Source organism: Chionomys nivalis, chromosome 9 (genome assembly GCF_950005125.1).
Source record: "Chionomys nivalis chromosome 9, mChiNiv1.1, whole genome shotgun sequence".
NCBI lineage: Eukaryota > Metazoa > Chordata > Mammalia > Rodentia > Cricetidae > Chionomys > Chionomys nivalis.
This window is the reverse complement of record NC_080094.1, coordinates 46,184,147-46,207,984: the sequence shown is the minus strand read 5'-3', so window position 1 is coordinate 46,207,984 and position 23,838 is coordinate 46,184,147. Positions and strand designations below refer to the sequence as shown.

Sequence of the window (23,838 nt, the reverse complement as noted above, 5' to 3'; positions counted from 1 at the left end):
CTGGTCTACACATAGGAGTTCCCAGCCAGCCAGAGCTGTTACACAGAGAAACCGGGGGTGGGGTGTCTTCTAGTTCGATATGGTAGTGCATATCTATATAAGTCCCAACACTGAGAAGGAGAAGCAGGAGCTCAAGGTTATCTGAGCTTTCACAGCAAGTTTGAGGTCAGCCTCAGGAAGTCGTTTGCACTCTCTTCTTCTGTGTTCATGCCCTTACCCTGAATACCCCCTTCTATTTACCCTTTTTACCCTCAAAGTTCAGGCCAGGAATGACATGCCTCCCAGCAATGTGTACCCCCTTCAGTGGATGAAATATTAGCAGTTTCTATTCCTCACTTACAACTCTTGACAGACTACCTTAAATTATGATTTCTTATGCAGACCACACATCTACTACATCCGGGTAAATTGTGAGAGCTCTAGATAGAAAGGCGCACGCCTTTAATCCCAGCACTCGGGAGGCAGAGGCAGGCGGATCTCTGTGAAATCGAGGCCAGCCTGGTCTACAAGAGCTAGTGCCAGGACAGGAACCAAAAGCTACGGAGAAACCCTGTCTCGAAAAAATCCAAAAAAAAAAAAAAAGAACCATTTTCACTTCTCCAAATCTTCAAAGAGCACTTCTCACAGCAAAAAGAATGTAATAACCATCACTTGTGCTTGGAAATGCCTATCTGTGAATACTAACTAAAATTAAGTTAAACATGGAAAGAACTAAAACTTGACCAAACTTCTTTAAAACATTATTAACAGTTGACAAGATCTAATCTACTTCTTACCTCATCCATTGATCCAAGTAGTTTACCAAGAGGCTTGGGAGTAGTTACACCATCTAGGGGTGTACTAGGCCGAGGCATCATGTTGGACATTGTCAAGGAAGGAGCCGGAAGTCCAGGAATAAAAACTTTCCCCACCTTTGAGCAATATGGAGGAGGGGAGAATAGTGAATAGATCATATCCTTAAGTTAAATGCTTAGTCACATGAACAAATAGTCTTTATATATACTGAAGCTCATGACCATTAAACACAACACATATTTAACAACTTCTCAAATTAGAACAGCCAACTATGAATACCTCAGTATAAATTCTTTTGTTTGATTCAGGAAACGTTTTTTACAGAAAAGCTCGAAAGGGATGTTAATACAGTCAAGATAGTATATAACATTCCATAACATACATCTCAAGAGTCGTATTTATATAAAATACAACTTTTTATAAAAACTCCAAAACAAGGAAAGATAGACAAACTGCTCTTCAATGACACACACATAAGTGCAAAGCTAACAAAATCAAGAGGCGTTTACAGGAAAGCCAGGGTAGTGTGTTGGGGAAGCAGGTGGCGACTGCATTCAGAGAACAGAATAAAGCTACTGGCAGGCCAGGTATAAGGGGATTAAGGCAGGAGGTTCCCAAGACCTATGCTATTTATTGAGACTCTGCCTCAAAAATAATAATAAAAAAAAGTTACTGGCAATACATTTTCTTCATTATTCCTCAAACTAAGTATATAATACTTATAAACATATAATATATAATACTTATATTGTAGGGTTTTTTATTTATTTGTTTTTTGAGACAGGGTCTCACTATGTAGCCCTGGCTGTCCTGGAACTCACTATGTAGACCAGTCTGGCCTTGAATCCAGAAATCCACCTGCCTCTGCCTTCCAAGTGCTGGGATTAAAGGCGTGCGCCACCACGTCCAGCTTAAGTATATATTTTTTTTAATTTATTTATTATGTATACAATATTCTGTGTGTTTGCCGACCAGAAGAGGGCAGCAGACCTCGTTACAGATGGTTGTGAGCCACCATGTGGTTGCCGGGAATTGAACTCATGATCTTTGGAAAAGCAGGCAATGCTCTTAACCACTGAGCCATCTCTCCAGCCCCTTAAGTATATATTTTTAAACTTGACAAAAGTTACAAAAGGAAGCTACAACCAACATATATAACATTTAACATAATAAAATGTTACAATGTTGGTGCTTCCCAAAGCTGCTCATCTTTCATTCCAAAACTGGGTTTTAAGGCTCTACCTACTCTCAATAAAGGTTCCCATTTGGTGGAGACAGGTGCATAGTATCAATGCATTTAACAGGGAGCCCTCATCCAAATTAGGACTGGCCTCCACAATTGGCTTCATTTCCCACTTAACAAGAATCTTCTGCCAAACTGCATAGAAGAATCAGAGCCAACTGTAAATGCAGGCAGTTCTACCAAAAGCACAAAGCACTGCTTTTGACGTACCCGAACCACTCCTGTGTACAGCACCAAGTTCCCATTGCCTTCTAGTACCAACATGGTGTCTATCTTCTGAAAACAAAAAACAAAATCTCTTGTAGTGTGAGTAAATTAATTAAATTTTCAGAAAAATCTAGTAAAACATAATGATTCGATGTGCATTTACCTCCACTGGGGCTGCATCTTTTGCATGGACATTGGTGACAGAGCCAAAGATGAGCTGGGTCTTGTCATTACTCTCTTGAAACTTTACACAACTAAATATGAAAGTAAAAACAGAAAGAAACAAGTCTTAAGGGTGTCATCTGGGCCAGGCAGTGGTGGTGCACGCCTTTATTTTCAGCACTCAGAGACGGAGTCAGGTGGATTTCTGGAAGTTCGAGGCCAGCCTGGTCTACAGAGCAAGGTCCAGGACAGCAAGGGCTACATAGAGACTCTGTCTCAAAAAATAAATGCGGAAATAGGTCTGTGTTCACTACAGGCAGGGAGCAAGAGGACAGAGAGCATGGGATGGATACAGAAGAGTAGCAAATGGAAAATCTTCAGGGAGGCAAAAGTTATTTTCTATCTTTAACTGTTACAACGATTACACCAATCTACAGATAGAAGACGCATGAATCCATATAAATATACACACACGAATGAATACATGTAAAACCAAAGAAAGATGTGTAGGTCATACTGATACCAGTTTCCTGACTTTAAAAACATGCTGCCGTTACATAAGATGTTACCACTGAGAGAACAAAAAAAACCACATGGGGCCAGAGAGCTAGAAGGCTCAGCAGGTAAAGCCCGACAGCCTGGGTGTAATCCCTAGGACCGTACAATGAAGAAGAGAAGAGAGATACCCTCAACGTGCCCTTAGACCTCCACTTGAATGTCATAGGACAAACAGAGACACACACACAATGCATACAATGCGATGATAAAAAAAAAGGCTTAAATTAAAAAAGACTTCATGATATAGAAGGACCTCACTACAATTTTGCAACTTGCTGTAAGCTATAGTTGTTTTCAAATGAAAAGGTAAATGAGTAGACAAAACATGTGAACAGGCATTTCTCCCATGAAGTAAGTGTGTGCCAGTAGCCACATGAGAAAATGATCAATATCAAAAGCATCAGGAAGGGGTTGGAGAGATGGCTAGAGGTTAAGAGCACTGACTGTTCTTCCAGACAACCACACTTGATTCCCAATACCAACACACCAGCTCACAACAATCAGTAACTCCAGTGTCAGGGATCTGATGTGTTCTTCTGCCAAGAACCTTTGTGGGCACCAAGCATGCACACACACAGTACACAGATATACATGCAGACAAAACATACATACACAGAAAATAATTCTTTTAAAAAAAAAGCATCAGGAAAATATAAATAGAAACCACTTGACACTTCATTAGGGTGGCTATAATCAAAGATGCTGACATCCAAAACGGTTCAGGATAGAGACACGAACCTTCACACATCGGAGGAAGAAATGCAAAACTGCACAGCCTATTTGGAAATCAACTGGCCAATTTCTTGAAATATTCAACATGATTTACCAGTCATTCCAACAATTCCACTGCTGGGTATGTACCCAGGAAAAGCAAAATTATATATGCCCATACAAAGATATTTGCCCACAGGTTCCTAATTCACAGTGGTCAAAAGTGAACAGTAGGCATGGTACCGCATGCCTTTTATCCCAGAGGGAGGCAGAGGCAGGTGGATCTCTATGTGTTCAAAGTCAGCTTGGTCTACATCAGAGTTTCAGGACATCCAGGGCTACATGAGATAAACTATCCATCAACTGGTAAGCAGGCAAATGTGACTTATCTATAAAATGAGTACCTTACAACAACGCTGAGGAAATTCTCATACATGTCCTAACAGAGTGGATCCTAAAAGTCACTATGAAAAGTGACAAAGTAGATCACCAGAAGAAAAGAAAAAAGAAAAATGAAACTGAAACCACCACCACCAAAACCACTTTTATAGGACAGGATGTAGACAAATGCCTTTAATTCCAGAACTTGGGAGGCAGAGGCAAGCAGATCTCTAAATTTCAAGCTAGCAGGGCCCTAGAATGACTGCCTGAGGCTGGGAGCAAGGAAAGACTACCTGCAAATGGCAGAGGGTCCCTCCTTAGTGATGGAAATGTTTAAGTCTGGACTGTGGGCCTTGGTGGCTACACACCTCTACAAATTTACTAAAAATCATTTAATTGTACACTTACTACAAGCAAAATAGAAAGGGAGAGTAGGAATCAGTGCTGATCTTCAGAGATAATGGGAAATAGAAATACTTACCGTAACTGAAGCTGAGCCTCCACTAAAAAGCACAAGAACTTCTGTCCACACAGGTCAGTTGTTATAAATACCTTGGTGGCATGAGCGTTTTTCTCTCTAAAGTAGACACATTAATAAACTGTCAGTATTAGTTCAAAGATCTACTTCAGTAAATTAATCTTTGGAAACATTTTACAAAAAAGTAGACTACTTCCTGGATCAAGCAATAACCATGACACAAAAACTCCATGTGGATGTAGATGTGTTCAACCATCACTTCTAAAACTACTCTGCTCGCAGACTCCCTCTTTATCCACCACTTCCTTTCTCTATAGGTGCAAAGCTCTCTTTACTTGAGTACAGCCCTACTCAAGTACCCTCATGTTAGAAGGCGAACTGTGACCTAAAAGGGATGATCTAAAGGGTTAAGTAGAGGCCTAGGAAGGTGGTAGAACTTGAAAGCACTTGTCACAAAACATGAGGACTGGGGTGTGAATTTCCAGACTAATTTCCAGACCCAACTAAATAGCAGTCCTAGTATAAACCCAGCACTCAGAAAGCAGAGACAAGGGGTCTCAGGAACCGGACGGCAAGGAGGACTAGTCATCAGTAAACTCTGGACTCAATTGAGAGACCTTGCCTCAGTGAATAAGGTATGGAAGACAGAAGAACCAAGACTCCTAATGTCAAGTCCAGACCTTCACATGTATATTTCAGGTAACTGTACACACACACACACACACACACACACACACACACACCACAAGGGGAGGGAAAACAAGGAGGAGGAGTTCTTCGGTCAGAAGTAAAAGTGTTGTGTGGCTAGGTAAAAAACCCACTCTTTTAGTTAAAGCAACAAACTTGGATGAAATTCACAAGACTACTTCTCATTACATAGTTGAGCGAAGGCAAACATCCCTAGGCAGCTAGCTACTGAAAACCTTCAATAAAGCTATTCTTGCTTCCTCACCTCCTATTTACCTTTTGTTCCATGCTTCCCTACCATCCCTCAAGCCTAAGGTGAGTGACCATTGTGGATATACCTTCCTCTGAGGTAACAGTCAGGGCCAAACAGCACCTGGAAATACTAACACTATTCTCTTCTCGAAATGTCTGCTCCTCCACCTGACTTCACTTCCTCTCTCTCTGTAGAGAGCTCTCGTCACCCACCTCCCAAACCCTGAGTCCCCAGCCTTCTACACCACTCAGTTTTTACTTGTTAGGAGGTGACAGACTAATGTGAACATTGAATGAATGTTCAAAACACCTGCCCGGGAAAAGGCCTACACACTACACATACCCACCACCACTTAACAATTCCAGAATTAACAGAATCCCTGTGAATTTACCCACAGGCCCTCCAGGGACCCCAGGAGCCTGATACACTCTTTAAATCCTAGTCCACCCCTCTTGCCTCAGTCACACCTGCAACTTGTTCTGCTGTTTCTGTTTACTATGCACACATAAGCAGGCCTAAAAAGCAATCACTCAAACCTCTTCATTCCCAGCCTGTCAAAGCAAAGTAGTCTTTGGATCAGAGCTGCCTGCTGTGCCCATCTTCCCCAAGGCCTACCTGCAGAACAGCAAGCGCTCCAGTGTCACTACCTTTGGCTATATGTGCGACAATCACTAAACAGCCATGTTAATTAGCACACACACTGGCACGTGGCTGGATTAATTAACAAATTATCAATGAGATTATAAAAAGATTAGGGTCATTTATTTCTCAAAAAGTAGAGCTAACACCTGACACAAAGATAACATTCCCTCAAAACCGCAGCTACATTTGGTGTTTAAATGAGATTGGCTCCCACAGGCTCAAACTTATATGCTTAACCCCCAGTTGATAGTTGATAAACTGTCAGGGGAGAATTAGGAGGTATGGCCATGTAGAAGGAGGTATGTCACTGGGGTGAGCTTTAAGGTTTCAAAAGCCCACTCCAGACCCAGTGTCTCACTCTTGCTCTGCCTGATACCTGTGGATCAAGATGTACAGCTCTCAGCTTCTGTTCCAACGACATGCCTGTCTGCTTCCAATCAACATGATGATGGACTACCATCTGAAACTATGAGCTCAGCCCCAAGGTAAATGCTTTCCTTTATAAGTGCTGCCTTAGTCTTGGGTGTCTTTTCACAGCAATAGAACCCTGATTACGATTACAGAACTAGGGATTTTGTCCTAAAACTTCAAACACCTCAAATCTCAAAGATTACTATATTAAAGAAATATTCAATGGAAAAGCATTTTTATGATCACTTTAGTATCAATAATTTCTTCTAAAATTAAGGTAGTATAAATATGTATCTCTATATAGTTTGTGTGTTGATACCATAACTAATGTCAAAGGACATATTAAAACATTTCACACATATTTGGCAAATACTCTACCATTTAGTTATACCACCAGGCATAACACCAAACATTTTCCAAAATGTTAGCAATATTTTTCTTTGAATATAAAATTATATCCACCAAACCTTGTATTAGGAAGTGTTTCAGTCCACAAGTGGTCAATGCACAGCTCAGGAATAATAGGCTCCGTTTCTGGTGCCAAAAATGAGTCATTAAAACTGCCACTTGGAGAATGAGAAACGCTGTGTCTCTTTGGCGACTGATTATGGCTTGAAAGGTTGAATCTTTGCACCCCTGAGAAAGAGTGCACCCCTAAGGCAGGGGAATGAGCACGGCTGCAAAATAACCAGAGAGAGGGCATCACCAGGAGCAACTTGGATTCCTAACACATGCCAATAATTCGTCCTAAATCCTACACATGAGAAACACTCATGGTACAATCCTAGTTACATAGACACTTTCAGAAATGAACAACTACTTAAAAGATTTGTCCTGATGTGCTTTATGAGAGCCTAAATCTTTATTTACAACTCATGTTAAAATGTACTCAAGACAGACATAGAGGATCACACCTTTAATCCCAGCACTTAGGGGGCAGACAGGCAGATCTCTGTGAGTTTGAGGCCAGCCTGATCTACATACTTAGTTCAAGGACAGCCAAGGCTACACAGAGAGACTCTGTCTTAAAAAAAAAAAAAAAATTCACTTAGAACTGAAAACGAATCTATTTTCTCCTTCAAAAAATAAATAGCATACATTATTCAAAGTATGCTGCTGTACTTTCAGACGTCTACAAACTAGTCAGACAGTGGTAGCACGCGCCTTTGTTCCCAGCACACGGGAAGCAGAGTTCAAGGCTGATCTCTTAGAGTTCAAGGCCAGAATGGTCTACAGAGTAAGTTCCAGGCACAAAGAAACCCTGTCTTGAAAACCAAAATAAATAAATAAGGTTAAAAAAAAAAAAAAAAACTAGCAAAGTATTTGTAGAATTAAATGTCATCTAAGTGCTGCCTCATCATGGGAGAAACAATGCAATTTTATAGCATTCCATCATAGGCAGCTTCTAAACACAACTCAAACACAAACTACTGGGGCATCGTAGATGCGGAAGTCGTAAAAAGACCATAATTAGGTTTATGCCTAGTGCCCCTAAAAACTACCCAAGTCATCAACAGAAGCCATAAATTCTTCAAAACATAAGAGAACTAAAACAGCAGGTATCCAGTGCTTGGAATATTTGTTTAGAACAAGGAAAGGCCCCACCTGAGAGCCGCCATGTTGGAGATGGAAGGCGAGCGGGAGTGCAGGCTCGGAGACGAGGCAGAGCGACTCTGGCTGTGAATGGAGGAGTAATTCTGGAAAGGGGAAGGCACGGGGGATTCGCCTTTGGAGAGGCTTCGGAGATGTGCTGTGAGGGAGCTGCTAGTGGCTGCATTCCCTGCCTGCTCAGGGAACTTTAAAACAGCATTCTCCTCCTTAAGTCAAAGTGAATGGGAAAAATAAACAATTAGGATACAGAGTGAATGGGAACTCAAAAATGTTCACATGCTCAGGACTCACTCTCCCTCACAGAGGAAGCAGCGTCAGTCACGCTCACCTCTGGCTTTACTCTCCGCAGAGTCCACACGGAATGCACATTCTGAACAGCATCATAGGTCATTACAATGGAGGGGTCGATGCTGAGGAACACAATCTTCACTGCAGGATCTACAACATACTGCACCCGTGATGAGCCAAAAAGACCTGAAAATCAAAATGGAAATGACCAGGTATAGAACAGTAGCTTTACCTTTTTAAAAGAATTCTTTATGAAGAAAGTTCTCATTGTTCCTAAAAGGAAAGGGAACCAAGCCAATTAAAGCACAAAATCCATTCAATGTTACATACTGACAATGGATTTTAAATTTCCTGCATGTCAAAATGCATTAAACATAACACAATGACTAGTTGGTCTTGGACACACATATAACTCAAAAGTTGAAGATTCGTCCTGATTCATCATTAAACTCATCAGCCAGAGGCAAAGGGTCCAGGACTCCTTCAACAACCAACCTCTTATTCATCTTTTTTTGGGAGGGCAGGGGAGTTGTTTGTTTGAGACAGGGTTTCATTATGAGGCTCTGGCTGTCCTGCCTGGAACTTACTAGCCAGGCTGGCCTCAAACTCAGAGATCCACCTGCCTCTGCTTCCCAAGTGCTGGGATTAAAGGCCCACACCACCATGTCCAACCAATCATCAATTTCTTTCAAGATTACAATCATTAGAAAAGTCTGATTGACTGGCTGGCTGACTGGCTCTATTCTGCCCTCCAATAATTAACCCAGAAGGAGTGAATGATGTGTTTTACTTATTAAAAAAGAAAAGTTTTCCCTGCAGTTATTTTTCTATAGCACTACAGACCACTTTCCATATCCTTAACAATTTCCTTCTCAGTAAAATACTGGGAAATGGAAAAAACATGATTATTCTGCAGAAATAGAAATTATTTTATAAAGAAATAATAAAACTAGCCAGGCATGGTGACATACACCTTTAATCCCAGCATTTGGGAGGCAGTGGCACACAGATCTCTGTGAATCTGAGGCTAGCCGGATCTACACAGAGAGTCCAGCACAGACAGGTCTACACAGTGGGATCCTGTCTCTAAAAAAAAAGAAAAAGAAAAAAAAGAAAATAAAAAAACAAAAGAAATAATAAAAAACTATTTCAGACTGCCACCATTCCACTAAAATAAGAGGGCTTTTGTTTTTAGTAGAGGGAAGAATGGTGCTGGAGATGGCTCAGCCATTAAGAATGCTTGCTGCTCTTGCAGAAGATCCAAGTTCATTTTCTAATACCCATGTCAGGCAGCTCACAACCACCTGTAACTCCAGCTCCAAGGATTCGATTCTATCTTCTGGTCTCTATGGGTAGCTGAACACACAGGCACAAACCCACACATGGATATACACATACACATAATTAAAATTAACAATAATAAAATCTTTTAAGAGCGAGAAATAGACAGTAGCTTCACTGTGTTGCCCACGCTGCCCCCAAAGTGCTTGTCTCAAGTAATCTTCCTGCCTCAGAAGTTGCTGGGATGATAGGTACTTATCATCACCACCCACTTCTATCAAATCAGAATCCTGCTGTGTTTACAGTCTTACATATTATTCGTAACATCCTACATGATCAACAATCTTTTTTGTCATTTGCTACAACCTTTAAAAAGACAGCTGGTATGTTTTACAGAAACAGGACAGAGGTTTGATTTAGCCATGGCTATCCTACTCATGATGCAGGAGATAAAACCTCAGCGGCATTTTGAATGCACCAGTAACATAACCAAAGACTACAAATGTCCTCCCAGTCCTCCACCTTTACTATTTGTAGGTGTCGATTCATGCTTGGTAAAGCCTAAATTTAAAGTCAAGCATACAGGAATACTTTAGATACATTCAAAGTGGGGATCGTCAGTAAACTTGAACAAAAAAAGTGAAACACTAAAATGTGCCCAGTAATCAGGACCTATGTTTTTATTCTCAAAAAAAAACCACAAAAAACAACAAAAAAAAACACTTTAGTTCATCCAAGTATCATTCGTTTTCTTAATTTTAAAGGGCAGTTACCTAAGGCAAGTTAACTAACATCAGTGTCCCTACTGACTTACGTCTTTAGTTTTACTGAGACAACTGTTGTTTTCGCTTTCAATGAATTGCTTTCATAATAAAAGTTACTTTTATAACACGCTTAAATTATCTTCTGATAAAACAAGTCACTCTTTAAATAAAATTCATTTTTATTTTTCTCCCTCCCTTGATATTAAAACAGAGCTTATATAAAAGAGTACGAAAGTATACTTACTTCCAGATTTACAAACAAGTGGAGTTATTTCATCCAGTGGGTGCAGCATGCTGAACATAGTAGGCAAAGGTTCTCTAGCAATAAACAAAGCATAGTCACCAACAAGATAACTATGTGCACCTTGGTGCTGAGCAAGCAACTAGAAATCTACTGTTACCACTTGAACATGAGAGCCTTCATAGGCTCGTGTTTGAACACATGGTCCCCAACTTGTAGCACTGCTATGGGGGGCTACTGGAGCCTTTGGGAAAATAGGATCTGAAAGTTAATGCCCAGCCCTGTTTCCAATCCCTCATTTCACTTCCTGATAGGCCAAGATCCACAGAGCTTCTGCTGCACAGCCCTTCTACCACGAACTGTGCCCTGCCTTCCCCGAAGGAAGGGCTGGAAACATGAGCAAAATAAATCCTTCCTCCCGCAAGGGCTTGCAAGCACCCTATTGCAGCTATCTCAAAAAGGAACCTTCTAAATTCTTCAAATACCATCTATTATAGCATCCTGTTTTAGATATATCTAAACATATCTTCTTGTAATAACTCTATACGTTCACACATAGAAAAAAATGACTGTTAGGGGGAAATCTACAAATAGCAGCCATCACATGACAGAACCCAAAGAATAGCAACAGGCTTAGGACAGTCATTCACTTATCCCACTTAGGGGTAGTGTGACTATAGTAGTTAAGAAATTTAATTTCCTACCCTGTTCATAAAGGGTACATTTTTAAATAGAAGAAAAAAGTACTTTAAGTAATGACATGCAATTTTCAGGAAGGTGGAGGGCAAGTGCTGGCGTTCTATCAAAGCAGAGATTCAAATCTGCGAACAGCTGACACAAGGAGCACCTGCTTTTGCACACCCTTTGTTTGTTCTGTACACTCCTCCTCTAAGTTCACAGTTTACAGGGAGGCAAGGAGTGCACCATCAGCAGGTATCTATCATGACTGAGCACTTAACAGACACTGAACCGTCTCTGAGAGTCTGCACAGATGCCAAAAGGTAGAGTACCACTTCCGGAACAAATAAGGAGAATGGCAATATGTCCAGTTGTACAGTGAAGACATGGAAGAGCTAGTAACCGAACCCTGTCACTACACCACAGTTTAAGGTTAGTATGAAGATCACAGGGCAATAAAGTGTTGGATGAGTAGTCACAGCTGAGCTCAAACTGGCATGAAAATGTTTTAATTCTTATGCTGTATGTTAGTATGTGAGTATGGACATCATCACCACCCCAAACATTTAGGTTAACAAGTTTACTTCAGAATCAACACTAAAAAGCCCAAGAGGTAACATTCTGAAGAGAATAAATTGAATACCTAGGTAGACTTGGAGGCACCTCATGTGAAGAACTGCTTCGTTCAAACAGCAAACCATATTTAGTGGCCCAAACATTTGCCACCTATTAACATGAGGGTGTGGAAACAGAAGAGAAAAAGTTTAAGAAAAGGTTTCAGTAAACATGATTAACATTCAATTTTCATGGAATTTACTGAGAGCTTTCAAAGTAACATGATCACAAACTACAGTACTTCAAAATCTATGATTTTTAACAAGTAGCTCTAGGACAAAAATCAAACCCACAGAAGAGGTGCTCAGTTAAAATTTTATTGAATTTATTTATGTGAAATTTATTATTGAGAATATAATAAAACTTTAATATCACTGATATCATTATTAAATGATGTGTTGCAATAAAAAAGGCCAATATTATTCATATACCTACTATAATAAAGCCAAAATGGTTTCTTAAAAATCATTAAACTGACGAACATCTCAAACTATAATTTGCTTCACTAAAACACTATTTCTGTGAAAAGGACAGACATGGTGAACTGAAAATACTAAGTACAAACTAACACCCTCAACACATAGAGATCTTTGTAAAACCCTGCTACACATGATTGATCTCTGACAAAACACACGTAAAAGGTTTTGCTGTTGTTGTTGTTTTGGTTTTTTTGATTTTTCAAGACAGGGTTTCTCTGTTTAACAGTCCTGGCTGTCCTGGAACTCACTCTGTAGCCCAAGGTGGCCTCGAACTCACAGAGATCCACCTGCTTCTGTCTCCCAAGTGTTGGGATTAAAGGCATGTGCCACCACCACCCAGATTCTTTAAAAAAAAAAAAAAAAAAAGAGGTAGGGGTTTTTAAATTTATTTTATGTGCACTGGTGTTTTTGCCTGCATGTATATGTGAGGGTGTCAGATTTTGGAGTTACAGACAGTTGTGAACTGCCACATGGGTGCTAGGAATTGAACCCAGGTTCTCTGAATGTGCAGCTGGTGCTCTTAACCCCTGAGCCATCTCTCCAGCCCAACCCCTTTTCTTGAATACACAGAAAAACTTAAAAACACTCAAGTTTACCTGAAATGGTAAGGAAGCTATATAATCCTTCCCATCTACGCTGTGCATGTTCATACATGAGCTCTGTAATATACATATGCATTTCTCTACTTCATGGCTCTCTGAAAGTGTACAAGATTTATGGGTTATTTTCCTGCTAAACAGTTCAATCCAAACAGCAAAAGTCCATTAATGCATAATGCAAAACTTTTCATTTAAATCACTATGACTAAGAGTTGCTTATAAATATATCATACAGTGAGATAAATATTTGAAAATATGGGAAATAAGGTATCATAAAGACACTTACTGTGGACCTTTTCAGACTTATCCTGTGATGTAATGAAGTCACACCACAATGCCTAAAACAGAAAGAAAATGCTTGTCTAAGAAAATTACATCTAAATAATTATCTACCAGCTAATAACATCAGTAACAATGATATTTACATAATATATTTCCTCAGCTCAATATAGATGTAATTTTATACATGCATGCACTCATACAGTCATACTTACATACCATGGAAACAAACAAGAGTAACAAAAAAAATAAGATTAGAATACTTAATGCCACATATTCTAAGATGACTTATGATAATTAAATCTTAAGAGAAAGGAAAATAAAACAGTAAGACTCAGTTGACACAAGTCTTGCAATTAAAGCTCAAACATCAGCTCAGCCTGTGTAAACCCTGCATCCTATAACAGCAAGAACTGAGAGTTTAAAAGTGACTCAATACTCTATGCTCATATTTTAAAAATGTTTAGAAAACATCTCTCTCTATTAATTCACTAAATTGAACACTTAAATATGGTTTAAAATATAAAAACATAAAACATATAGTCTGCCACAATACTAAAATAATAAAATGCTACTAAATAATTTTAATTTAAAAAAATTTAAATTAAATGCTACTAAATAAATCTAATTTAATAAAGATGTTCTCTTTTTGTTTGTTTGCTTCTGAGACAGGGTCTCACTATGTAGCCCTGCTTAGCCTGAACTCACTATGTAGACCAGGTTGGTCTGCCTCTCAAGTACTAAAATTAAAAATAATACTCTAATATCATTAACAGTAAATCCTTATTTTAACTTTTCCAACTCCCCACCCCCCCAAAAAAAGGAAAAAAAATCTTTTACCTAGTTTCTTTTTTTTTTTTTTTTTTTTTTTTTTTTTTTTTTTAATATTTATTTATTTATTTATTATGTATACAATATTCTGTCTGTGTGTATGCCTGCAGGCCAGAGAAGGCACCAGACCCCATTACAGATGGTTGTGAGCCACCATGTGGTTGCTGGGAATTGAACTCAGGACCTTTGGAAGAGCAGGCAATGCTCTCAACCTCTGAGCCATCTCTCCAGCCCCCTACCTAGTTTCTTGAAAAATTCATTCAAAAAGTTTTAAAAATATTGCATTTGGCCTAGCACTGGCTGCCCCTACCTGTAAACACAGCACTAGAGAGGCGGAGGAAGGGGGATTGCTCATTTGAGCACAGCCTGAGCTCTACACAGTAAAGCCCTGTTCAAGAAAAAAAGGAATCTGAGGAAGTCATTTGAGTGTCTACCATTCAGTGTTTTCCTCCCTGATTCACTTTTTTAAAGAGACCAGAATGTAAACATTTCCAAATTCTGGATTCATCTAGTTACTAATTTCCTATTTTTTCTTTTAAACTTTTTATTATGGAAATTTTCAAATATATACACAAAGTACACAAAATGTATCCCATTCCCATCCACCAACTTTCATAATTATCAGTCATCAGCCATTCTTTTTTATTTTTATTTTTTGAAACAAGGTTTCTCTACAGAGCCCTGGCTGTCCTGGAAATTACTATGTAGCCCAGGCTGGTCTCAGATTCACAGAGATCTGCCAGCCTCTTCCTCCTGAATGCTGTGATTAGGGATGTACAGCACCACACCCAACCTTTGTTCTTTTTCATTAGTAGTACATTTATTATTGATTCTGTGTGCACCACAGCACACCCGTGGCAGTCACAGGACCTGCAAGAGCCAGTGCTCTCTTTCTATCATGTGGGTCCTGTAGATTCAACTCAGATTGTTGGGCTTAGCAAAAAGTGCCTTTATCAGCCTAGCAATCTTTCTGGCCACAGCTAGCGCCAAGTAACCTCCAACCTATTCTTCATCTCATGCTATTAGTAATTCTGCATCTCATATTACTTTGTAATTTCATCCCCCTAGGCCTCAAGAACCGGAAGCTAGTTCTAAACAAACACACATTAAATATTTCTCAAAAGAAAATATAGTAGACGTATTTTTTTTCTGTATTACAGCTAGCTGGAAGTACATATCCTTTACCCCACTGTAAGCTGCCCTGAACTCAATCATTTGGCTGAGCCAGACACCAAAAACAACCTCAAAGAAAAGTTATATTTGTTTACTTACATTTAGCAAGTAAAACCTTAATAACACGGTATTATCCTTTTCTGCAATGGTGTTAATAACCACTATAACCTTGCCTGAACTGATTAGCACACTAGAAAGCTACAAATTGATTTCTACTTCTACCATTTATTTTACATTTATGGGTTGGTATTCTTCAAAAAGTTAAAAGATAAATTGCCTATCTTCCTAAAATAGTAAGTGCTTAATTTCTTATGTTAATTTTTAGAAACTGGTTCTAACAACCACTACAATAGTAGCAAATTAGGCTGAATTTCCTTTCACTATAAATCCAGTAACTTTAATGTACTCAACATCTGCAAATGAATTATAAAACCATGTACTTTAAAGTATTTTCTATGTTTTTTTTGTTTTGTTTTTTTTTTGGTTTTTCGAGACAGGGTTTCTCTGTGTAGTTTTGGTGCCTGTCCTGTAAGTAGCTCTATTGTCTGTAGACCAGCCTGGCCTCAAACTCACAGAGATCCGTCTGCCTCTGCTTCCTGAGTGCTGGGATTAAGGTATGCGCCATCACCGCCCGGCATAAGGTCACATAGCTTTTTGCTGGCAATAACAGACCTCGAGGTCCACATCTACTGTTAACATACTTTATCTCAGTGCTGTGTGTGTGTGTGAAGTGTTTGCCTAGCCTATGGAAGGCCCTAAATTCAATCCTCAGTATTACAAAAACAACAGCAATATAAATAAAGATGAGCCAAGTGTGGTGTGCACACCTGTCATCCCAGCACTCAGGAGGCTGGGCAGGAGGATCTCAAGTGCCAGGGCAGCCTGGGCTACAGAGACGCAGTCATGATGGATAAAGTGAGAATCTCACTTTCCTGCCCGTTTCTTCACTTCATGACATAATGGACACTGCTGGCAATGTTACACTGCTGTTGTCATTAGTTACACATTTAAAACACAAGCTTTCTTCTAAAACACTTATACTACAGTTAATCAACTGTACAAACTCAGTGAGCTCACCTGCTGGACAGTGCTGTCCACTGTGAAAGCTTTGTACACGGCCAGTGCCTGGCTTTTACTCCCTTTGCTCCAGATAACCATGTTCCCGGCCACATAGAGCTCTTCATCGTAGTCGGCTGCATCTCCAATCTCACTCACACCTTTTCTTAACTGCCAGCTTTCCTAAAAAATTAACACACAGGACATGCTCAAGCATTTCCTCCTTTCTTTTCAATAGACTGCAGTCTATTGCCTATGGATTAAGACTCAACACTAAGTCCTAAAAACACTGTGGTACATGGGTGAACAAAATGGGTGAATTAGCAAAGTGGTACACTGTATCAGGAGATTCCTCAGATTACCTAGAGGTGGGAGAAATGGTTCAGTGGTTAAAAGCACTGACTGCTCCTCCAGAGAACCCAGGTTTGATTCCCAGCTCCTAACAAGGTGTCTTACTACTGTCTCTAACTCCAGTTCCAAGAGCTCTGATGCCCTCTTCAGGTCTCTGTGGGCACTGAACACATATGGTGCATAGACTCACAAGCAGGTAAAATACCCACAGACATAATTTTTAAAGTTGACTCAAAAATTCCCTGTGTTAAGTGTTTTCTTTTATATTTCTATGTCCCCTGTATTATTATGTCAAAAACACAGGTAAGCAAAAAGTGTATATTACATAAAGATGATAAAATAAAATCCATGCTTGGAGACTGAAAGTGTGTATTAAATATAATGTAGGGAGTAGAAGAGACAGCGGGTGCACGTGTGGCTCGATGGGGACTTGATGCAGTGGAGACGTCCCTGCTGCACAGCTTCTTCCCCTTGTCCCACCCACAACACGAATGGAAGACACAAAGTTTCTGGTTTCCAACCATATACATTCCAAGAGCTTTGATTTCAAAGGCACTGAAGATTAAGCAGCAGAGATGTACAGCTCAGTGGCAGAGTGTTTACCTACCAAGACCATGACCTTGGCTTGGCCCCCAGAACTACCAACACAAAGAAGAAGGAGAAGCTGGGGGACACACAGAAACTATTCCGTTTGTTGTTTTGAGGCTGCTGTTTTCTGGCATACTTTTATATCTCATCTCCATAAGAACCACTATTTTGCCAACCACTGTGGCACACACCTCTAATGCCAGTAGTCAGAAGACTGAGACAGAAGGAACAAAAGTTCAGAGTCAGTCTGAGCTACTTAGAGAAGCCTATCTAATTAAAAAAAATATATATATATATATATATACCACTGCTCTAATACTCTTATGTGACGACATAAAAATGTGTTGCAGGTAGCATTTCTAATCTCTAACATTTAGTCATATGAAGTGAAAACAAACTTTAAAATGAGCCATGACAGCGGTACTCAAGCCTCATCACAAGTTATGTAGTACGCCCAAGGAACAGCACAGACTGAAATTATCGCACGTTAGCCTTTAAAGTCCAAGTGCCAACATACACTTATTTCTCACATGCATCTACATAGTTTCAAATTACAAGTAGACTTATTCATGCTATGTTTCAAAAGTATGATGAGAATCGTTATAAAACCTTCTGTTTCTCATGGATTGTAACCTCCTGAAGAGATCCCACCAAGCCAGCTGCACCATCAGAAGACCATAACTCAGAGGCTGGCTGCAGCTGACGAAGTTGAAGGTTCAGAGCATTAGGGTGGTGCTTGCAGTGGTCGCGACCGAAAGGAACGAATTCCTGCAAATCCCCGGCTGCAATCATCGTTGCCCTTTCTTCAGAGAAGTTCGACATGGGTTCCAAATATCAACATTATTTCTGTGTGAATCCAAACACATGCTCGTCAGCCTTCTAGTCAAAACCAGTTTGTGACTACAAAGACCTGCACGGGGCTATGGCGGAAACATGCCAGAGCACCGCACAAACATTTCCATGCATCCTTAAGCAGGGCTAGCTAACCTCCTGACGGTCTGTGTGGCATTAGTATGTAAGGTTAGTGAGGGTATAGCATATCAGTTAAATTACAATGCTCAAAGCAAGCATTAGATAGGAGTACTATAGCCAACTATTAGTGTTTAAAATCACACTCAAGATTAGCAACATCTAACTAAATATGACTTGAAGTTTTTATCTGAAGTCTTTATAGCATCGGTCTTTTGTTTTTTCCTTACAAAGACCTCCAAGTCTCTAGTTTCTATGCAGCCCTCTACAGTCACAAGGTCTTTTGCGCTGTGAATTAAATGTTATTCCTGAGATGATTACGTCTTTTCCGCCTCCTAAAAATACAGCAGTATTGAGAAGAGCTCAATTTGAAGAACCATAAATGCCCTATATAAAACGTCTAAAAAGCCGGGCAGTGGTGGCGCACGCCTTTAATCCCAGCACTCGGGAGGCAGAGGCAGGTGGATCTCTGTGAGTTCGAGGCCAGCCTGGTCTACAAGAGCTAGTTCCAGGACAGGAACCAAAAGCTACGGAGAAACCCTGTCTCGAAAAAAAAGAAAAAAAAAAGTCTAAAAAAATACAAAACGTGGCTGGATTTTCCAAATTCTACGCAACAAAGACATTAAAGAACTGGCAGGTTTATCCGACTTATTCTTGTGCAACCATGTTAATCACTCTCTTATAGCTTAAAACAAACGTACAGAATTATCAATTACAGCATCATTTTCAGAGTTCGATGTCTTTTAGCCCAAAAGCATCATAGTCGATGCTCTCACAGTTCTCCCAAAATTATTAACCGTGTTATTCATTACGGGCCACATAGCTGACATGATATAAATAAAAAACTGTCATTACTGGTTACTAGAAACATGCAAACAGCGGGACCGAGTTGTGTCTCTACAAAAAGAGGCTTTTTGAGTAAGCCGTACTGAGAGATAGCGGCCCGAGAATCCCGCGCAGGGCGCACCACGGAAAGCCTATCTGAGACTAGGGTCCCCCTCACCCCAGCACGCTCTCAGGGCCCGCCCCGGGCCGCTCAGCCCTCGGGTCACCGGGTGCAATGCAGCCCCGACATCAAGTCGCAGCGATGCGCAAGCCAGCCCGGCCCGCACCTGAGTGACTCGGGACGCGTCAGGCGCTTGCGAGCCCCGGCTGCTGCCCAGAGGCGCAGGGGCCGCGGAGGCCCGAGAGCAGCGGCAGGTCGGTCAGGATGTCGCCTCAGCCGCCACAGCTTCTCATCCCTTGTCCCTCACTGACCCCGGAGGAAGAACGGGCCGCAGCGTGGAAACGAAGACGGATGGGCAGGACTCAAACAGAAGAGTCCATCTTGGGTTTCCCGTCCTGCCTCGCGCGCGGGCAGGGCGCCACGGGGACGCGCGGCAGCGGGGCGGGCCTAGCGCCTGCGCAGCTCACGAAGGCTCCTGAGCGAGCGCCCACAGTCGCATGACGTCACCTCCTTGCTAGATCCAGACCTTCTCGCTCAATTGTGTTACGCTGGGTAATTTTTCTGGCTGGTTGTTTTCCTCCTCATCTCAAAAAGAGATGTTTGCCTACCGACTGAAGAATGGGAGCACAAGGGAGGCCGCTGGTCTTCTCAGGAATGCTAGCGAAGTACAGGAAATCTCACACTCCCATCAAAAATGGGTTCTAATCCGGTAATTGCTTGATATCTCTGAGTTTAAAAAAATAAAGATAAAGATGGCGGATCCTCACAGTGCCTAAGAATAAAGTTCCAGTCCCAGTCCTCTTCTTTGCCCGGAAATGCATTTATCTGGAATTTTATGCCTTTGCATATTTGTCTATTGTGACACAGACCTTGATATTGTGCTTCATTCTCACTCCTTTACTTGGAATGTCATCTTCAGAGCTTGAGGCTGCACTCCAACAGGAAGGAGTCTTTCTTAGAACTAGGTGAGAGGAATGACTGTTTAGCAGAGTATTCAAAATAGGCTCTCCCAGCATCACAAGTATTCCTTCATGGGGGCAGGGCAGGCTCCTCTCAACACTACACACACACACACACACCCCAACACCATCACCCTAAGCCTCTCCAGCTCCTGAGCTTCATTTCACTTCCCCTTGCCTGGGTATTCAAAAACAGTCAAATTAACAATTATATTCAGCATGCTCAACTCCAATCTTTTATTCCTTCCCTCAAACCTCATCATCCTACAAAGTTCTTTCTATCCCCAACAGGGCTTTCTGGAAGAACCAATAGAAGAGCACGTTAAGTTGCCTCTCGGAGTCTCATCGCTTCCATTCTCCATCTCCTCTACCTCTTGCCCCCCCACCTCCGTCTACCAGCCCTATCAACCCTAAAAGTAGTCACTTGGAGTAGAAGGGTACCCTGTTCTTCATGATGCTCTGTGCAACCAGGCCATTGTCATACTCCTTGAGACTGTGGTGCCTTCCACCACTGCCAGACCTGGATGAAGAGTCCCCCTGAGGGATATGGGATTCGGCTTCTAAAGAGCCCATACATAGAAACTCAAAATGGTAGCAGACTAGTCAATGAATAAAAATGAGGACATAACTGCTGCTAGGTATGGTTGAGGAGAAGGTTTTCATTGAAGAGACGAGAGAGAATACATCCAGGGACGATTGGAAGAGTCTAGACTGAACATGGCCAACAGAATAGACCTGACCATGAGAAGAGGAGTGGGGGCAAGAGACGAAGAGAAGAGAGAAGGGCAAGAAGACCAGGAGAGAACCAAGAGAATGAGGATCAATAGAGAAGCCAAGGACCAAAAGAGCTCATGGCCAAAATGGCTGGGTTATATAGGAAAGTGGAGGAGCAGGAGGAAAAAGAAGAAGCAGAGGGGGAGGAGGAAGCAGCAGCAATTGGGGGCAGGGAAGCCAAGCTCTGCAGCTGGAGAGATTTAGGATAGAGTGGGGGAGAGGCGGTGCTAAGAGGAGCCGGGACCCTGTAAGGAGTACTTGTGTGATGCTCAGAGAGCCTAGCGGACAGTGTCGGCTTTAATACGTTAGTAGGCACCTCAGTTAGCCTTTTGTTTAGAGTTTCTTTGGGACCTAACAGTCAATATGAACAAGACAGGAAGGAGACAGACTTATAAATTACTGTTATTCTCCTTCCCGTGGAATGGCCTAAGGATTTTTTTTCTTTTTTTTTCTTTGCCTACGCATCCTGTGTAGTGGACATAGCCATCAGTCTGGCGAGTTCGTGGCATCTGGCTGTAAAGCAGCAGCCAGTGCAACATTTGTTGTGCCATCCTTCCCTGCCCTCGTCCTCTTTCCTTCGTCCTCTCTCTAGGGCTAAACTCTAGTGCTCTTCATCCTCACTTCCTAGTCTTAACAAGCTCAGAGTCTGAGAAGCTACCCCAAAGGCTTTTATTTTAAAAAAAAAAAAAAATGATATATAAAGGAGAGAAAGACAAAACAAGCTAGTCCTTTTTCCATTGTTTTTATTGACCTATACATTTTTCTCCGCTCCTCTCTCCTCTTCTCCCCTTTCCCATGACCCCCACGCCCCCAATTTACTCAGGAGATCCTGTCTTTTTCTTCTTCCTATGTAGATCCATGTATGTCTCTCTTAGGGTCATCTAGGTTCTCTGGGGGTGTGAACTGTAGGCTGGCTTTTCTTTGCTTTATGTCTAAAAGCCTTTTGTGAGTGAGTACATATGGTATTTGTCTTTCTGGGTCTGGGTTACCTCACTCAATATGTTTTCTAGATCCATCTATTTGCCTGCAAATTTTAAGATGTCATTAATTTTTTCTGCTGTGTAAATGTGCTGTGTCATTAATTTTTTTCTCCATTGTGTAAATGTACCACATTTTCTTTATCCATTCTTCAATTGAGGGGTATCTAGATTGTTTCCATGTTCTGGCTATTACAAATAATGCTGCTATGAGCATAGTTGTGCACATGTCCTTGTGGTATGATTGAACATCCTTTGGATATATACCCAAAAGTAATATTGCTGGGTCTTGAGGTAGATTGTTTCCCAATTTTCTGAGAAATCTCCATGCTGATTTCCAAAGTGGTTGTACAAGTTTTCATTCCCACCATTAATGGAGGAGTGTTCCCCTTATCCCACATCCTCTCCAGCAGAAGCTATCATCAGTGTTTTTGATCTTGGCCATTCTGATAGGTGTAACATGGAATCTCAAAGTTGTTATGATTTGAGTTTCTCAAAATAGGCTAGTTTTTAAATACTTGTTCATTCTTACCTTCTGTGTATTATGTACCTCTTTGACTGTATATGCACCAGAGGCATGCAGGGGCCCATGGAGGCGACTGTGAGGGGCTCAACATGGGTGCTGGGAACTGACCTCCCAGGCTGTTTTTTACATACCTGAAATTAGATTATACTTGATTTTTTTATATAATTGAAGAAAAAGGACCAAGAGGTCAGAGGGTAGAGGAAGGAAAAGAATAAAATAAATAATTTACTAGGCATCTATTTGCATGATAAGTTGCTAACTAAAGGTGCAATTAATGAACTGTAATTATTTTTATAGGCTTAATGTTTTCCAGTGTATGCATTACAACTCATTTATAAGGGTTAAGATCTGTATTTGAACTAGAATGCCCAACCGTGCCAGTTTCGCCCAAGTGGAGTTTTGATGGATATGAGATATTCAGCTTTAAGGTGAAATGACCCAGACGAATTGGGATAATTAGAATAGTGGCTCTAATTTGGACTAATAAGGCATATGTTTTCTACCCATGTAAACAAACTTGCCTTTCTGGGTTCTTGAACATTAGGGAATTTAACAGAAACAAATAATAATACTAATAATGATAATAGCAGGTTATGGTAGCACATGATCGGTTCCTAGCATCCATGTTTGGCAGTTCACTATTGCCTCCATGGGCACCTGCATGCCTGAAATTCCAGCACTCAGGAAGTGAGGCAGAAGGTTCAGGAGCTCATGGCCATCCTCAGCTACATAGAAAGTTCTAGACCGGCCTGTCCTGTATAAGACCCTGTCTCAAACACAATAACAACAGCAAATCCATTTAAGGAAAAACAGAAAACAAGGTGGAAGCAAAGGGTTTCGGGAATGACATCTTTGAAGAGATGAAGCTGACAATATTCTTGAACTGCCTATCTTGACTAGAAAGTTAATATAGCGAGGAACTAGAGCCTGACTTTGCAAGAAGTCCGAGAAGACACACAAATAAACCACAGCATAGATTGTAACTGTTAATAACTCTGCAAGGGAAGAGAAACGGACAAATCTGGAGCACTCAGATCAACAGATTACAAGAGGTAGTTCATGTTAACTCGGGACAACTACATGAGTGACTTGCAGGGGGAAAAGCAGACACAGATTCTGGAGCAGGTTGAACTGAGAACTGAATATAAATATAATATAAAGGGTAATAGGGTCTCCCTATACAGCTCAGGCTAGCCGCAAACTCACAATCTTCTGGCCTCAGCCTCGATGTGCTGGGGTTACAGGCTATTCCACCATTCAGTGTTTATCTCCACAGTCACTTTTGATTTCTCAGAAGGATCCAAGTCTTAGATATCAAAAACCAT

General features: G+C 40.9%; 1 protein-coding gene across 1 annotated transcript in view; it reads right to left on the bottom strand.

Moving 5' to 3' along the window:
* Anapc1 (anaphase promoting complex subunit 1) overlaps positions 1-19,664 on the bottom strand; it is an 80,470-nt gene extending 60,806 nt beyond the window's left edge. The window contains exons 1-14 of the mRNA XM_057780389.1: positions 19,444-19,664; positions 17,972-18,208; positions 16,445-16,606; positions 13,371-13,422; positions 13,082-13,182; positions 12,035-12,117; positions 10,717-10,790; positions 8,468-8,613; positions 8,134-8,345; positions 6,996-7,205; positions 4,539-4,634; positions 2,409-2,499; positions 2,249-2,314; positions 777-911 (exon numbers count right to left, since the gene is read on the bottom strand). Coding sequence (XP_057636372.1) covers positions 777-911; positions 2,249-2,314; positions 2,409-2,499; positions 4,539-4,634; positions 6,996-7,205; positions 8,134-8,345; positions 8,468-8,613; positions 10,717-10,790; positions 12,035-12,117; positions 13,082-13,182; positions 13,371-13,422; positions 16,445-16,606; positions 17,972-18,184 — 1,641 coding nt within the window. The 5' untranslated portion in view covers positions 18,185-18,208; positions 19,444-19,664. The remainder of the gene's footprint in view (positions 1-776; positions 912-2,248; positions 2,315-2,408; positions 2,500-4,538; positions 4,635-6,995; positions 7,206-8,133; positions 8,346-8,467; positions 8,614-10,716; positions 10,791-12,034; positions 12,118-13,081; positions 13,183-13,370; positions 13,423-16,444; positions 16,607-17,971; positions 18,209-19,443) is intronic.
* Positions 19,665-23,838: the final 4,174 nt, after the last annotated feature.